General features: G+C 37.8%; 2 protein-coding genes across 4 annotated transcripts in view; one reads left to right on the top strand and one right to left on the bottom strand.

Annotated features, from left to right (window-relative positions):
- The first annotated feature begins 7 nt into the window (after nt 1-7).
- LOC135162721 (DNA-directed RNA polymerase III subunit RPC6) lies at nt 8-3,639 on the top strand. Its single transcript, XM_064121485.1, has 3 exons — nt 8-141; nt 493-1,261; nt 1,368-3,639. Exons 1-3 carry the CDS (start codon nt 68-70, stop codon nt 1,446-1,448), a joined length of 924 nt encoding a protein of 307 aa, XP_063977555.1. The 5' UTR covers nt 8-67; the 3' UTR covers nt 1,449-3,639.
- Nucleotides 2,172-17,858, bottom strand: part of LOC135162719 (neurogenic locus notch homolog protein 1) — a 32,686-nt gene continuing 16,999 nt past the window's right edge. For 2 of the 3 annotated variants that reach the window (XM_064121481.1, XM_064121480.1), the window contains exons 2-6: nt 14,722-14,878; nt 10,951-11,381; nt 9,113-9,909; nt 5,790-8,319; nt 2,172-3,823 (exon numbers count right to left, since the gene is read on the bottom strand). In XM_064121481.1, the coding sequence (XP_063977551.1) occupies nt 3,644-3,823; nt 5,790-8,319; nt 9,113-9,909; nt 10,951-11,381; nt 14,722-14,821 (4,038 nt within the window). In that variant the 5' untranslated portion in view covers nt 14,822-14,878 and the 3' untranslated portion in view covers nt 2,172-3,643. The remainder of the gene's footprint in view (nt 3,824-5,789; nt 8,320-9,112; nt 9,910-10,950; nt 11,382-14,721; nt 14,879-17,858) is intronic. The other variant, XR_010299002.1, reaches the window with a different exon arrangement.

Below are 17,858 nucleotides of genomic sequence, written 5' to 3'. Positions count from 1 at the left end.
ATGTGTTGTTGTCTATCAAGTACGAAACAGTGATCATCGTATTCTCTTGCAGCTAGATCGTAACGAAATGGAGAGTGAAGATGTGGATGACCCTCAGCCGGGTAGTTCCATCAGCAAAAATGCAGATTCAATTGAACAAAAGTGAGAATTTATAGTTATTCACAATTTGTGAATATTCTAACCTCCGATTAGTACAGCAGTTTCAATAAAATATATCTGCTTTACCCTATACTTTCCTATTTGATAATAGTATATTATCCTTCTAAGAAGTAAGTTACTTTCTGGCTCATTATCAACTCAAATGAGTCAAAAAATGCTTTACTGCCGTATGGCCCACCCTATTTCATTCCGAGCGAAGCGAGGTTAGACTCGTATTTTCAGTTCCTGAAGGAATGAAATTCTCGCTCCATTCGGTTGGATCGCACTTTACAGTTGCTAAAAAAATAAAATTTTTTTACTGGTATATTATTATTATCCCGATGTCTGTCTCAGGATAATGAAGCTAGCGCAGGCACATCCTGCAGGTGTGAGTGATGTAGACATTTCTCAAGAGCTTCCAACGCTGAAGCCCGCAGAAAAAGCCTCAGCCCTGAATAAGCTCCTCCAGAAGGGTCAGATAGTAATCTTGAAGAAGGGAACGACCCTGTTGTACCAATTAAAAGTCTCCACCACTAAAGGGGCCGACAATGAAGAGCGGATCGTCTATTCCATCATTGAAGCTGCTGGCAACAAGGGAATCTGGAGCAGGGATGTAAGGTGGAAGGCGAATCTTCCCGTCACCCAGACAGGAAAAATAATTAAGAGTCTCGAAAGCAAAAAACTGATAAAAGCTGTAAAATCAGTGGCCGCGGGCAGGAAGGTTGTTTACATGCTTTACAATGAGGTACCTGACAGATCCGTCACTGGTGGCGCTTGGTATCAGGATCAGGACTTCGAAGCAGAATTCGTGGATGTACTGAATCAACAGTGCTACAGGTTCCTTGAACTCAAGAGGGAAGAGATGAAGGGCTCCAGGGGAGGCCCCATCGCAGCCAGGAATGTCACTTTCGCGTCTTCCAAGGAAGTTTGGAAATTCATCTCTGATTTGGGGATCAGTAAAGTTAAACTGTCGGTTGAAGACTTGGAGATGATACTTGACACTCTAGTTTATGATGGGAAGGTTGAGAGGATTATCGCGGGGGACGGCAACACTCTTTATCGAGCTATCACACCTATTGTCAAAGCACCGGGGCTTATTATCACACCTTGTGGACTTTGTCCAGTAAGTTTTTTTGTTTATGCGAAGAACGAATATTTTGAGGAGGGGGGGTGGAATGATGTTAAGGTGAGCACAGGACATTCATTAATTTTTGTGAATTATTTTTCAGGTGCGGAAAAATTGCTGTGACCTCGGGGACGTCACCCCAATGAAATGCCAGTATCTAACTGAGTGGCTAGAGACTTCCTGAAAGAACAAAGGGAGAGCATTGTCAATTGAATGGCATTACTCAAATTTTCAATAAGTTTCCTCATGAATGACTCTCTGAAAACTCATTATCAGTAATTACATACTGGTATCTTCAAGAATCTGTACGATAAATTAACAAATTGCAATATCGCGATGACCCATGGTCTGTCATCATCTTCATAAAACGGAAAAGCGATTGAACTAATTTAACACCTCCTGTTCACTTCTTTCGAAATATATATCGAGTGAACAAGTCGGTTGCTGGACCGGAATTAGTATCTTAAGAATTTCAAAAGGAGTTATTGCCAATATGTTATCATTTTTGAATCAGGTGGACATGAAAAAATATAGCGTTTTGCCGTTGTTCAATGACTCACAAGTTTTCATAGTCGTACGCCCACTTGTCTAAATTTTTGGTAGGGTTTTGTAAATTTTTGAAAAAGTTCATTGAGTTAGAAGAAAAATGCTCCCACGGCGATGAAACTTCGTGAGATACTGAATAATAATAAAACCTAAAAACAGTATATAGCTCCAATTTGTTGAAATTCCATCAACCATTAGTGAAAAATCTTTTTAAAAAACTCCCAAAATGAGGAGATATCGACAATAGCTCTTTAAATAACTAAGAATATTGTACATCCTGGATTTATTTATTTAATTTTTTCACATGTAAGGAATGGTTTTGTTATTCTTAGATAACAAATACGAACTAAACACCAAAAAATCAAATTATTTCATTACGTTTATTACAGGTTTGTCATAGTACTAGCGAAATAAATAATTAACACTACAATTGTTTAACAATAGTTTGTGTCTTTAAAAGTAAAAGAATTTTCCTACGAAAGGATTTTTCACTTAATTAATTCTTATCACTTTGTTTTTATATTTGTGGGTACACGATACGCGTCTACAAAATGACATTCGACAGATTTTTGACAACACCAGAAGCTGAAGAACCTATTCTCCACTCCACGTGCTTCAAAAGCCTGTCAAACATGTAAATAAAAAGTACAAAGAGAATTAGAAAACTATAAATATAAATAAATAAATACTTGAAATAGACAGAACAATAGTTCGGTAATTACCTCGGATTTAACTGACTGAATTATCACATTTGACTTACAATTCGTTATACTCATTGTAAATCTAATTGTCTGGACGATAAATTAATCCGGGTAATTATCTTAGCTTATATTTAGTCATTAGAGAGTGGAAAATAAAAGGGCAATCTCTATAAATACTTTTATCTCCTTTTCTAGTTTTTCAAAATAAAATTTGACTTGAGGGTAGCCTATTGGTATTAAAGGTCGTGGACCATTTAGTTGAAATTTCTCATTCATCAGAAATCAATTACTTACGATCAAGATCGAATAATTCATGCCACGAATTGATTGTTAAAGTGTTAAAAAATATTCTACGGTCTCCAGTTTAAGCGACAGAGGTTGTTTTTAGAATAACATGAATTATTTCTTGCCAATTCAACTTCTACCGAAATCATTTTATTTGATATGACATTAAAATTTGCACTATTTATATAAAATAGGTAGAAAAATTTTTTTAAGAATGGTAAAAAATATCCTATGGGCTGCTTCAGAAATATTTTTCAGCAATTTTATTGGAATCATGTTTTTCTCATGAAAAAATGGAACAAATTAGATGCCTCGGAATCGACACTCAAGGCACTAATTCGCTATTGCAAACGTAAAAGAAATTCCAAAAGAAAGTTGATGGTTTTTCGTTACATGTTTATTTTATGCCTCATTAACAAATTGAAGCCAAAAGCCGGAAAATTCTAAACTGAAAATAGCAAAAAAGAAATTAATTTTATCGATACTTTGGATTGAATATTTCTATTGGGGATTTTAATAAACAAAAGGAACATAGAAAGGAGAAAAATGTTTTATAGAATTGAAGAAAAACAGAAAGAATTCTTACCGAAAATTGCATTCAATTTCTCAAGTTTTAAATAGTATTTTTCTACGAAATGGTTTCACGCGTTTCAATAGAATTTCATATAAACGTAACAGTTCACCACTTTCCTATAGAATGAATCAATAAACTTACACACACGCACGCATACTCACCTATATCAAATGTCAATAAATAATGATTTGAGTACGAAAGCGTTATTAAATACTTGACGTGCCATTGTCTCATACAAAAGGGAAACGACATAAGAAAAAAACACTAAATTCCTTAAATATCGGTGATGTGCTTAATTTGGATGCTCTGAATGTTCTCCTCTAGTTGCCTACTGGAATCTAAAGAAGTCTTCTCCTTTTCTAAGCTAGAGATTATGTAGACAGGTTTTTCAGTACTCGCTAGGGACTCTCCGTGATTGGGCGATGATTGTGGGGTGCAGTATCTGGTATTCATCTGTAAAAAATCAACAATGTGTGATAATCGAAGAGTTGAAATCTCAAAATTTGTTTAATTTCCTGGTCGAATAGAAATCATTTTTCAAAGTCTCAGGGGCAACGAAAACTTTCGAATTTCGTGGAGATATTTTTTGAAGGAACTATTGCCAATGTTTTTTCATTTTTCATATGGTTTGTAAATTTCTAGTAAATTATGGGTCAGATGGCCATGAAAAAAATTGTGAATCATTGCTAAATTTTTTATAGTAGTGCGTCTATTTTCCCAAATTGTTGGCTAAATTTTATGAAAATTCATCGATTCACAATTTTATGCATTGTTTCTCAGAAATTTCTAAAAATGACAAGATATCGGTCAGAAAATGAGAAGATAATGGCAGTTTGAAGAGATCATTTCGTCCTGAAAAATATGAAAATTTCTGAGACTCTTATAACTCATTTCAGCAGATATTTGGCCTCGGTTTCAGTTTCCATCTCGGTATCTCCTGGAAACCTTGTCAGCTGACACATCCACACACACACTCACACCGACTGCTCACGCAACGTTCTCCGGGTACACAAACACAAACCACTGATCATGTCTCGCCTAGATGACCAGGATTCTCACCTTGACACCTGAGGCGTCACTTCCTGGGCAATCAAACTGGGACACTAGAATTAGGTCATGCGACCATTAAAATCAGGACACGTAGCACCTGTTAACCCGAGACTCTGTCAGTCGTTTCTGAGGATTTTGTGCGTTAGCAACGAATATCATTGTAGCCAATATTATTGAACCAATTTACAACTAATTAGTGCCGCTCAACCTTCGACATAAGCCTGTTAATTAACAGTGTGATCATTCTATTTCCTTCATTCGAAACGCATTAAATTAATCTCAATTCGGAATCCCCTCAATTTATAGTTTTTCTTTAGCGATAATTAAGATTGTTGGTTCTCATACTATCTTTTTGGGCATACGTATCGTTCCCGACTCTTAATTAGAAATTTTTTTTCGGAACCGCTCAGTGCTAGTGCGTTAGCAATTGTTAATATTAGTGACATTATAATTTTTTTTTTAAATCGACTATTGTTGTTAGTGACTCTGACACGTGCTCAGTGCATTTTCTTGGACCCGCTCACTCTCCTCCCGTAATTCACGTTATCTCCGCCATCCACACAATATTTCCAATGATCCAGGCATCTCATTGACAGTTTCGCTCCCTCATAATATAGCAATAGCACTAATTACAGAATTATTGTCATGTTACCGAGGTTCGATTTGAAATTCCTTCGTATGGCTTTCTTTATACTTATCCTCTTATTCCGAAATATTATTGATTTGATTTTTTTAACGTCGGTAGATACCCAACATAAATTTGACAAATCCGCATCTTGAGAATTTAAAATTTGCGACCAATTTTCTTCCACTCGCATATATTCATTGCGATAGATTTGAAGCTTGTGGTCGCGTAAAATATTTGCACGGCAGTTTTTATGAAAATTTTTATAATAAATACCTCAAAGGGTATATCTGCAAAATGATCACTCTCTGTTTGTAAGTTGAGTAACTTATCACGTGTTTAAATGGATCATCAGGGATTAATTTTTTTATTAAATCAATAGCTCCATAGTTTTTCGGGGAAAATTTTTTGCGCTCGAAGCCACATCAATGAATGCAGCCAAAAAAATTTAGTCCATCGATCATTTTGTTTTCGAGAAATCATTACATAAAGTTTCTAAATTTATATAACTCAGAATTATTAGAATGACGCGTATCCTAATACATAGCCATACATACATTAGCTATCTATACACCATGTAATCAATCATGTGAGACTATACTATCACAATTTTGTTCTTTAATCTCGGCCGTTTGACAGCGCATAAATTTTTTGCCGAGACTGTCGCACGACAACAACCTTAACGTGTTCCACTGATGGTATCCAATTTTACGAAATTGAATAAAATAATATTAAGACATGTACCTTATTCCGATAGATTGCAATCAATGCTGCAAGACTCCCAATAACAAAAGTACCAACGACAGCAAGGACAACGCCAGTAGTTCCAAACACAGTAATTTCCGCATCGCTGGATAAGTCCTTCTGCCTCAGTGCCATTACATTAATCTTCTTATGGAGAACCACTGGTCTATGAATAAACCTGGAGGTAGTGGCATCAGCAGTTGTCCCCAGGATGGCAAGACTCCTGTTCCTCGTTAGCTCCTCAAGATGGAAAGCCACATCCACCTTGTTCTTTCCAGTGATCTCAAACCCAATGATGGCAGATTCAAGATCGAGCTCGATTGCGATACCATCTTTGACAACAGCCCCAAGGTCCCTGAGGAGATCCCTAATGGCAAGTGTGAATTCACTACTGTCATCGTTCACAAAATGCCCGGGAAACCTCAAAGTGACTTCCACAGCTTCTACAGGTGTTACATCACAGATTTTGGCATCTTTAAAAAAAGGTTCTGAATCAACAACTTGATTACCAGCTTCATCAACACACCAGCAAGTACCACCTGCACACTGGGTTGGCTCGAACTGTCCATCCTGATCACAAGTAGTTGGCACATGTCCCCGTTCCCGCATGGCCTCGCATCTGGTAGTGAAGATACTTTTGATAGCAGTCTCCACGTTATTCATATAAACCTTGAACTCAGGATCAATCCAGCTATCAATTTCGATGGTCTCTGCAGCATCAAAAGGCCCGCGACCCTTTCTGGCCTGTCTGAAGTTACATTTGGGCTCTTTTCCCCTGACTAATGAGCCCTTGAGGGCGATTCCTTTTTTATCAACGCACCAACAGACACCCACGTGCTCGAGACACTGAACGGGCTCCCATGCACCAGTATCAGCATTGCATCTGGGTAAGAATGACGGCTGCTTGACGCGTTGGGAGTTCCTGAGATTCCTCTCCCTCTGTAATTCGCAAGCTGTCAATACTGGACAAACATCGTCACAAACGAACTTACTCGAGAAGTCGTTATGTCCAATCGAACATCCTGATTTGGATCTGCATTCGTTTTTATCAGGATCAAAGTACCAGCGTTCGGTCTCGTTGAAGGATGGATTTGACTGTCCAACGCAGTCGATGAATTTTGGAGGCTCGAAGCAGACGTCGCGAGGTTTGGGACAGCAGACAGCGTATTCGTCGAGCGGAGACAGCTCGCACTTGTGAGTTGAGGGACAGTGATGACCATGGGGTCCGCAAATCGCTGGTGTGCCGTCCTGACTGATGAGCGGTGCTCCATTGGGGCATGGATTATCTTTCTTGGGTAAGCAGACGGGGACAGGTGGGCAGGGCGGAATGCTGCAGGCGACTTCGACCATCCTACAGGCCTCATTGGGAGCTCTGCAGTTAATGGACTTGCAGGGGTTTCTGCAGCTGCACGTGGGACAGCCCAAAAGATCCAAGTCGAAGCCATCGGTGCAGTTCAACTCGCAATTGATATCCGGACAATCGACGGGAGTATTGCAGGTGGGTCGCATGCCATTTGATACTCTGGTACCCGCCGCCTCCCTTCCTTCTTCGTCAACACACCAACAGGTGTCCAGATGACACTGGACTGGCTCAAATCGACCCTTGTCATCGCATTTTGGGATGTAGAGCCTCCGGGCGGGTTCACCCGACTCCCTGGCTGCGTGTTCGGCAAGCGCTCGGGCGTGTTGGCATCCGGTCGCTACCACGGGGTTAACACACTGGGTACCACATCCCGTTGAACAACATTTTTGTGAACCTGAGCACTCCTGATCTGTGCTGCAGTGGACCTCGCAGCTCGATGAACTCGGAATCAAGTAAGGACATTGTCCTGACTTTGTCGATGGTAGACAGGCGGGAACCTGTGGACATTTATTACCTTCACCACAGTTCACGTCGACCATAATACAGACCTCCCGAATGGGACAGGTGATGTCGGTACATGGATCACGACATCGGCACTCGTCGCAACCAGTTGTATTAACTTCGAAACCATAGAGACACTTCAACTTACAATTCGGGAATTCCCCACAGGTTTCGGATGTTATGGCGCGAATATCAGAGCAATTTTGAATTTCCGGATTTATGTTTCTGAGGATTGGAACTCCTTGCGTGTTAACGCAGTTGCACGTGGAGTTGAAGCACTGAAGGGCGTTATAAGCTCCATTTGGGAGGCACTCAGGTGGGGGAATGGCCAAGGTCATTCCTGAATGAGTTCCCTCCATACGATCTGTGAAGTTCCTGAGATATTCACACATTGTAGGTGCGCGACGGGGTTTCGTAAAGTTGTGGTGGATGCAGCAGACGGAGGAAGGAGAGTCCTGTATCAGGGTGCACAAATGGCCCTGTGGACATGTGGAGCTTGGGGAACAGAAGATTACTGTGCCGTTCTCATCGGACAGGGGACCGCCAACGGTACACGGGTTCTTGTAGGTCTTCTTCGGACGACAGATGGGCCGAGTCAGACACAGGAAGTCTGGACAGCCGGTTTCCCGGGAGAGGGTGCATTCTTGATCCTCCGGACAAGTGTACCTGAGATGTAAAATATTTTATGATCGGGCCTGCCAAAACTAATCACATTCCTTCACGTGCAAGATTACCTTCGGAACCGAAGGCTAGGGTGGTTTGCACGTGGAAGAAGGCGATATGTTTACCATAACGGGGACATGAAATTTTTTTGGTGTTGCTGCACACCAAGAACCTATGATTTTTCAGGGAACTATAATATGAAATCCAATTGTTGGAAATTGAGGATTTCTATTCAATGTCGACAGTCAGCTAATATTATCTGAATGTTAATAATCGTTATTGCAGCACTGTTGGTAGCCAACATTATCTCAACAATGGTAAGCGACGAGTCGCCAATGGTGGTAGCTCACATTATCCTAATTAAAATTTTTCGTATTTTCATGGATATTGATTCAAAATGGATTTTTTTAACGATAGAAAATCTGCAGAAATATTTAAATTCACAATTGGATTTATTCCTATTATTATTAGAAGTCGGTCAGCTAAAATTAATTATCCTGCCGGAATGAACGAAATATTTTATGGAGTGGCGAATATAATGCTTCCACACCGAGAGAAATATTCAGTCAAAATGACACAACTTTTAGAAAAAATTCTGTCTCAAATTTTAATTTATTATTTAAAGTGTCGGAGCCGATATTATGAGTTATTAGCATACTATTACTGCATTACAATTACAATTGTTCAGTAGTTATACATTTGTCTGTCATCGAAAGTCAATGATTCATGAAAGTTCTGTAAAATTTCGGAATTCACGGCAAAATGAGTAAATAACTAAGTAATGAGGTATACTTACCCCTGGCAGGGATCATCACATTCGCACGTGGAGCATCCCCTTTCATCGACCTTGAATCCATACTGACAAACTTGGGCGCATTGTTGCAATGGACAAGATGCATCAAGAGCTCTAGCTCTTGGTTTAGCCTCTTCACAGGTGACATTCTTAGCGGAGCCCATTGTACCAGAAATCTTTCTCCCATCGGTGTCCACGCACCAGCAGACTAGACCATTTCTGGAGCACTGGAGGGAATTGTAGCTACCGTTCTCAGTGCATTGAGGAATATATCCTCTGCCCTCTTTCTCCGAAATACTCAACAGTTCAGCAGACATTCGATTCTTTCGGCATGAACTCAATCCAGTTGCAAAAGCACAAACTTTACCACCACAATGATCACTGGAGCAACACTTCTGAGGTCCTGGACAATCTAAATCGTGTTCACAAGAGGCACCACAGTCCGCTGGCTCCTCGATCGTTGGACAAGTCCCTGGGCGCTGGAGGCGAAGGCTCGAGGGACAGCAAACTCCATATTCAGCATTTGGTTGGACCAAACAACGGTAAAGGGGTGGACAATTTGGCTTTCCTGGGGTATCTCCACAGAGGAAAGGACGAGGTGAATCGGTTATTTGCAGGGGCTCGCCTGCAGGACAAATTGTAGAAAGGGATTTTGCTTTTCGACAACTGGGAATTGGGGGACACGGTGGACGTGCACAGGGTGCGTCCACAAGCTCACAGGTCTGACCGGACCCTGGACATGTCACTGTCTTGCATGGGTCTCGGCATTCACATTTTGGACAGCCACTTATTTCGTCAATCTGGAATAATAATGATCAGATTAATAAGTTGAGCGAGTGAGGAGTTGACCAGAATTAAGATATTGTAACCAAACAGATTTTATAAATGATTAATAAATGTTTATTAACAGAATGTAGAGCAGAAGAGGGATGCAAAAAGAATTGACACGTCTGTGGACTAGAAATTAAGCTAAAAGTGTTATCAATCGATGATTTTTCGTGAAATTTTAACTTTTCAGGTGTCTCGTCACCTTTCTTTGTTCATCAAATATTGTTTTTTATTCATTTACATTCTCCAAACGGGTGCACAACTTCACTTCCAATCAAGTTTCGATCGAATACCAATAAATGGATACATCAGGGAATTGGTAACTAATATTTTTTTTATCTCTTCGTAATGCAGTTTGTGTTGAGTTCGTTGGTATTCTTAGTACTGAAAATAGCAAACACAATTCGATCGTATTACAGACCTGTATACGTTCAATTTATTATCAAAAGGGGTCGGCCTTCTTGGAGAGACCGTCCGTGTGATCTTACAAAAAAACTTCAGATGAAAGTTCAGTAAATAATATAATGCAGATGACTAAGTCCGGAATGAAAGGAATCAATCTTTGTAACTTTGACGTCTCTTGGTCAGTTTCTCAAGTGCTCTCCAAGTGAAAACACATTTTAATCGAATACAGTTCAATTGTTCTTATACAAAACTATAATTCATTTATTAACTTGGCTTCAAACAAATCAGAACTTTGAATTAATTTCGCTGTTCTCCGAAGATGAATCAGCGCACAGATAGAAAAGTTCAATTGAAATTACCAAATCGAATAAAGATTGGTCAACAGCTCAGGAAAAATGTGCTAACTTGTTGATTATTTTTCCACAGATGGTTTAAATACAATGTGATTATCAATTATCAATCAATTCCCTTTCACTGAAGAATTTATCCCTGTGGAACGAGATCGTTGGGACGAATAAAAAGGTAGAAAACCGATAATTTCCATTTCTTATTCAATTGAAATATAGAAAAAAGTAAAGATATTGAGCCCCACTGAAAGCTTTACGTACCTCGAATCCCAGAGGACACAACATACGACAAGAATGTGCCTGACAGCTTCTTGGATTTTCACAATCGATGAAATCCCTGGCGGGCGCTCTGGTACCAACGACTTCGCTACCGAATTCATCAACACACCAGCAATTTTTCTCGTTGGACTCGCACTGAATTCGTTCGAATTCGCCAGTGATATTGTTGCACTGCGGAACGAATTGGCCAGTTCCATGACCGACGATTGTTTGGGAACGTCGACCAGCGGCTATAGCCAATTGCTCGCAGCCCGTCAGCTCCCCTAGGACACATCTGAGACCGCAAACTGTCTCGCAGCATCTCTCCGATGGACTCGAGCACTCAAAGTCACTGGAGCATGGAGGTGCACGGGATGGGCACGAGCTCAATTCTGTCAGAGCTGGACATCTACCTGGTGCTGTCAATATTGGTTCTAAAATCATATTGAAGACTCGTCAACATTCAGTATTCAAACAGCTCATTGCGTATACATATAAAAAAAAACCCATGAGGTACACTTTTCGAAAAAATCCACGAAACCCTTGCAGAGTCTCTTCGGAGTTTTGCGACCATTGCATCACTTCAGAAGTTCTACAATCCCTTTTTTTTGGAAAAAAGTCTCACAAAAAAATTCTATGAACATTCTATGACGATTTCTAGATGTTTTGGATATTGATATTTTGCTCAAAACCCGAGGCCAAAGTTCATCTCTCGACTCGTTTTACCACTTCACTACAGAAATCTGTGCTGAATAATTTTGATATAAAAAAATTCATGAGATAAATTCAAATGAAAAAAGTCACAGATTTTTATATGTCAAATGAAATCTACGAGAAAAAATAAAACTTTTGACGAAAATTCTTCGAATTTCCACCAGAATTCTTGTTTTTGCGAGAAATTTCGCAGAATTTTCTAGTGAAATGGTAAAAGTTTTCGGCCGAATTTTTTCATAAGTTTATTTAAATAATTCTATGTAAATTCTACAGCGTGATAGTCTCTATATCCATGAATTTATACAGAATTTCAAGTACTTGAGTCAAGCTGTTGCAGAGCGATAAAGGCTTTTATTGACAGGCACGCACACAGCCACATACATGCGCACATTTTTTATCTGACGCAGCAGATTTTTCACCCTTTTACAGCATGTCTCAGGGGAAAAAATCAGAAATAATAATATAAAAGAGAAAAATTGTTAAACAATCAAGCGGCAGTCTGAAGACTCCTCAGGTGAGTGGAAAACATCTTTGGTGCTGTTGCCGTATCCTCGATCGATTTTCTATTGAATAGAAACATTCGAGTTTTCAATATTTCATTTGAATGGAAATTGAAATGGGAGCATAGCCCAGTAAGGATGCTAAGAGGCAAGTTTTCATACGATCGCTCGACCTATATTTACTCATATTGACTTGAATGCGGTACGGATTATGTACATCAGAGACTCCATACCCAATACCTGTCAAGGTATCTCTGATATTCATCGAAAAATATAAACTGATTTTATATCTTTAATTGAATTCCACAGTCCCCCAATTGGGGCTATTGTCGACTGTTGAGCAATAGCGAATATAATCTCGTAGGAAGTCTTAACGAATTGTGGATCAGTTATCTTGTCATAAACTGACAAAATTTCAATCTAATATCCAAATGAATAATTCGTGGGTAGAGGGATTAACAAATTAGATTCTCTGAAGATATATTTTTTCGTTATTATTTTTTTCGAATCCGCTACATTTAGACGAAATTAGAAGTACATGGAAATAGAGTTCGCATGTTTAAAAATTTAACTTCATTTATCTTCAATCATCTAGAAGGCCGATTACGCCTAAGAAATTTCCAATTTTTATTGGATCTAAATTATTCTATTCACGTTATGTTAATGAGATTTTTTTTTACAATTTTCACGATTCAACATTTGTTTCATTTTATTCTGGTCGCTTTATTAAAAAAAGATAAACACAATTCAGCCACAGAGCTTGAATAGAAAATATTTCGATAAAATGATTTGTTTTGAAAAAATGGTCTATTGAGTTCTCTCGTATAAGATTTTATGCTGAAAATATTTTAGAATATTTTCTACTAAAATATTTCTATATAAACTCATATATAATTCAGTAGAAATTAAAATAGAATCTTTTGTAGTAAATTCCCTTCTCGTCATTAAAATTTCCCGTTATTTTAAATTTTGCGACATGCCAAGTTTCGCTGAACGCTAATTCTTGCTAAAACTATTAATGACGAGTAATTTTTGTCTTCAACATCATGATCCGAAAAAAATAGCACTCCACAAAGTAAAATCCCATAGGCCATTTACCACTGGACAAATAATAATTTTACCATTCTGTGGATGAAAATAAAAAATATTACGCATTGATAGTGGCTGGGAGCCTCGCTCAGGTAAACGAAAACGGTAAAGTGTGGCAGTAGGATACGAGAAACCGTTATCTGGACTCCGGGTTTATTTTTACGTTTCCCCATGACTGTAACAAGTGCCCCGCACTCTCCATCTCCACTTGCGCCCATTCACTATTGATACCCATTAATCATTTCTGCTTTCTTGTGGAAATACTCTGAACGATGAGTTGGCATATCATGGAATATGCACATATGATGGTTCCTAGAAATATCTGGAATATGTGTGTGAGAATTGAGAAAAAACATAGTTCCATGGGAAAATTATTTTTCCTGGCCGATCTTGACTTTTTCACGTCCCAGGACGTCCCTTCCTTGAACTTGAAATAGTCTTTTTCAGGACGAATGTCGTGGGGATTTTCAAGGATGTTTGCACGGTGCCACGCGATGAAAGATTAAGAAAATTAAATTTTATAACAAAATAAAAATTAATTTTATAGCAGAGCTTAGTCTTTTGTCAGCGTGTCCATAATTGCGTTAGTAAATCTCCAAAAATCGTCACAGTCATGTTAACAATTTTATGTTGAAGCTGGTACAGTAATTTATCGCTGCTATTGATTTTTACTGTTCTGGAAGGACAAAATTTACTGAGCGGACCTAGAATATTTCTCGAAATTTAAGTTAAAATTACTGGGTTAGAAACACAAAAATTAACATAAGTGAGATAAGGTGAGATAATTTATTATCACCAGGACAATATTTCTCAAACGAAAAACAAGATTTGATTTTTATATATCAATGATTGCGTAAAATACAGGTTTAGCAGGGGGCAGGGCAATTTTTACTAAAAAATTTTCTCCGTTTAAAATTCACAGATTGAGGATTTTTTAAACTTATGTAGCGATCTAGAGAATAATCTTTGCCAGTGCCATTTGAATTTTAACAGGAGATCGATAATTGTAAGCTGGAGAAATAACTATTTCGCTAGCACCTTGTCCTCTCCTGTCCCCAAATAATACTGGAAGCCTTCTCCTACGAAAGTATCGACTCAACAATTTCTCTTAAAATCGAATTATCGAAATATTTTCCGGACAATCCTAATGATTTCAATCGACGTAATCCCTGCCTTATTCTGCCCTTCACAGGAGTCATGTCTTAGAAGTCAAACTGACTGTCATTGAATCTACTCAATAAGAAATTATCAATTAAATGACTCGGGAAAATGTAAATACGAAACTAGAGTGATCAAGCAGCTGATGAAGATGGTGGTAGCTTTTTGTTTTTGCCTCCTTTTCTTATTTCCTTTGTAAATTGACAAGGCGTTGTTAATTAAATTAAGCCCTCTCTTCGCCCAGGATAAGGATAAAGCCAACAATGACTACTCCACTTTCATAATTATCAAGGAATTTTCAGATGAAATTTACCAGCTTGGATCGATGAGAGTACCAGAAGACATGGAACAATGGCAACCAGCATTGTTCGTGGTACACCATCATGAACGTGTAGACGTAAATTATCTCGCATTCTCAGTTCATGCAATTGGAAGTTTAGTCTCCTTGGATTGTCAACTCCTTTACTTTCCTAGAATCACACAAAACATTTTACAAAATTAGAAATGGCTGAGAAAGATAAACGAGAGCAAGAGTAAGATAAATAAATGTCATTTATTTTTTCATAACTCATTTTATATTCCCATAATTTTCTTAATTGGAAGTGCAGGTAGATATGGAATTGGAGAGACATCAGAGCTTTAATAAGCTCGAGGGGCTCTCCCGTGTCACTTAAGAATTTACATTCTGAAACTTTTAATTACGAAAAGTGGCGAAGAAATTGTAAACAGAAGAATTAATTATCCTATAGGAAGAAGATAGAATACGAAATTAATAGTTTTGTTTTAAGACGGATGTTCATCAGCATTTCTCAGACAGTTGGATTTTTTAAGAGACATTTCTGTAGAGAAAAAAAAATTGTCAAAGACTTGAATCCTTCAGGAAAAAAATACAAATTATTGGCTTTGATATTGATAAATATGAGACTCATTAACAAATTCTTTTGCTCAGCTAAAATTTCAAAATTTTAATATTCAGTACACATCAATTAACAGATCGGGAAAGATGAAAGTCAAGAGAGCCCTCTCCTTCATCTTTGAAAACGTTCAAGAGTTTTCCGCGGTAATAGTGAGCCAAGGGATTGAGTGAACAGTATGGAAAACAACAAAGTAGAAAGGAAGAGAATTTAATTACAATTCTAGTGGTAGAAAATATTCGAAATACTCGAATGCTCGGTGGATTGGAAGAGAGCAGGCGTTTTTTTTTTTTCGTTTGTACTTCATTGTTGCTTATTACACAGGCCTCCGTTCTTTGTCTTCATTCTCTCGGTTATCCCAGGAGCTTTGAGAATAAACCGTGTTCTTTTGCGTGCAACAAAAATATTTTACCCGTTTATTTTTCACCTTTATATCTTACTAAAGAAACCCTCGTCGTATTTCTTTGGTGGAAGGTTCGAGGTAGGAAAATTAAATATTCAGGGCATGCAGGTCTTTTGTTGGTAATTATTAAATTTATCATTGATATAGTGAGAAGATGTTGAGATAAGCTTGGGATTTTTCTGTGGTGGGGTATCCGTGGCACGATGAGCTACCTCGAAAACGTGAAATTTTGAAAGATCGCTTTTTTGTGTATTATAAGAACACAGCACCATAAATAAGCCGCTTCGCACTTGTTGAAACGTTGGTAAGACGAAAAAGCTCGAGAATGAAGAAAATGAAAAATGAAAAAGTTGAATAAAATACAATTTAAAAAATGGGAAATACAGAAATAAATAAGAGTAAAATCAAATTTAAAAATGAAGTTAGTGACATCAGTAGCGAAGTGGTAAAGTGTAATAAATTGAGATTCAAATTTTCTATAATTGAGAATTTATCCTTGAAACGAGAAATTTTATGAGAGAATGAGATATTTCATGAGCTAAAAAAAAAGATTGTTTGACATGTTCTCCTAAAATAATTTGTGTAAATGCACAATAAATGCACAATTCTCGAAAGCTTCGGTTGTAATTTACCATAGCTTAGCACTTTGCTACGAAAATAAATTCTGAATAAATTAAGGTTAAATCTCGTAAATGATCAAAAATGCTTTAGACATTGAAAAACATTCAAAGTATATAAATATATATCAGCCAATACAAAAAAATCGTTTCCATTTTTTCTAGCACCCCATTATACCCCAGGTTGAACTATCAACACATTCAATCCTCTGTATTCATTGAAAAATCCTTTTTTACCATCTTCCGAACAATTAAAGCTCCAAAAATGTATAAATAGAATTAAAATTTGTTTAGTGTGTTAAGAATGTCCCATTATACCATCGACTCTAGTATATTGGACGCGTAAATTAACAATTTCAGGATTAAGATAAAAATCGAAATGACGAAATTTGTAGGATGATGGATAAACCGAAATGACAGTCCTTCTCTAAGATATCAGATCATGCCCCAGCCTCCGCTAGTTTTGAAATTTCATTTTAAAAATGTGTCTCTGAAGTTGTCCCGCAAATTCCATAAATTTTTAGAAAACCCTTTTTATCAATGACGAAATTCCCTCCAATAGAATCTTCAAATATTTGTTGATAAAATCAATTATTCTGCGGATACCACACTCTTCTCTGTTTCAACCCTTCACCCTGAATCTCATGAATAAAGAATCCCCGAAGAAGAGTATCTCGTCAAATTGAAAGAACCAATTCTCCTCGACATTTTTATACCCACTTCTATAAGAGTTTAATGACATCACCAGAAGCGCCGTCGTGTAAAAATAACATATTGATGATAAAAAACGCTAGTCTGCCCCATATAAATTCAAAAGATAATTCCCTCCAAGTCAGACGTATTTTTCTGCCTCAACTGCTACCCGGATGCAATGAAATTTTCAGTGAAAAGCCTTGCGGTGAGTGCCAGAGAGAGCACAGGAAATAAACGGAAGGACCCATGTTCGGTGGAATATAGTTTGGCGGTCTCTTGACGTCGGGATCGATATATCTGAGCTTTTTATATTTCCCCCAGTTAACCTCAAGACTTGTAATTTTTTTCCTCCCATTTTCCATCGATTTTTAATTAATTCAAGTGGCCAGGCAAGAGGAAAATTATTTTAGGAATTTATTTATGTTTTTTTAGATATCCTGATAGTTTCTATTTACCTTTTAGGTGGATATACTATGCAATCAGTATTGGTATTTTATCTGAGCTTGGAAATTTGTGAATTTGTATTTAGAAAGTTGAGTATTTTATTCATCACTTGCCGAAAGCTATCCAAAAACAATTAACTTGTCGAGCATTTTTAAAAGACCCTATTGTTTTTTACAATGTTCAAATCAAGAATAGTTGTAAAAAAGGGTTGGTCGAAAAACTATCGAGAAAAGATATTTTTTGAAAATTCTCTAAAAAATCAAAATTGTTCTTCACCGCTGACACATGAATTTTTCGGACTCCAAAGGAATCCGTAGCAGCGCCAGAGAAAAATTCCGGCCCTAGCGTATAAAACTTTCTAGTTCTATCCAAATGAACG

This window comes from Diachasmimorpha longicaudata, chromosome 5 (genome assembly GCF_034640455.1).
Source record: "Diachasmimorpha longicaudata isolate KC_UGA_2023 chromosome 5, iyDiaLong2, whole genome shotgun sequence".
In the NCBI taxonomy this organism is placed as follows: Eukaryota; Metazoa; Arthropoda; class Insecta; order Hymenoptera; family Braconidae; genus Diachasmimorpha; species Diachasmimorpha longicaudata.
This window is presented reverse-complemented; position numbering and strand designations above follow the sequence as displayed.

Excerpts from the sequence above, each read along its gene's own strand:
- LOC135162721 (XM_064121485.1), top strand. The coding sequence starts at position 68 with ATGGAGAGTGAAGATGTGGATGACCCTCAGCCGGGTAGTTCCATCAGC. Across the intron at positions 142-492 it reads GCAGATTCAATTGAACAAAA|GATAATGAAGCTAGCGCAGG; the intron begins GTGAGAATTTAT and ends TGTCTGTCTCAG. Across the intron at positions 1,262-1,367 it reads CACCTTGTGGACTTTGTCCA|GTGCGGAAAAATTGCTGTGA; the intron begins GTAAGTTTTTTT and ends ATTATTTTTCAG.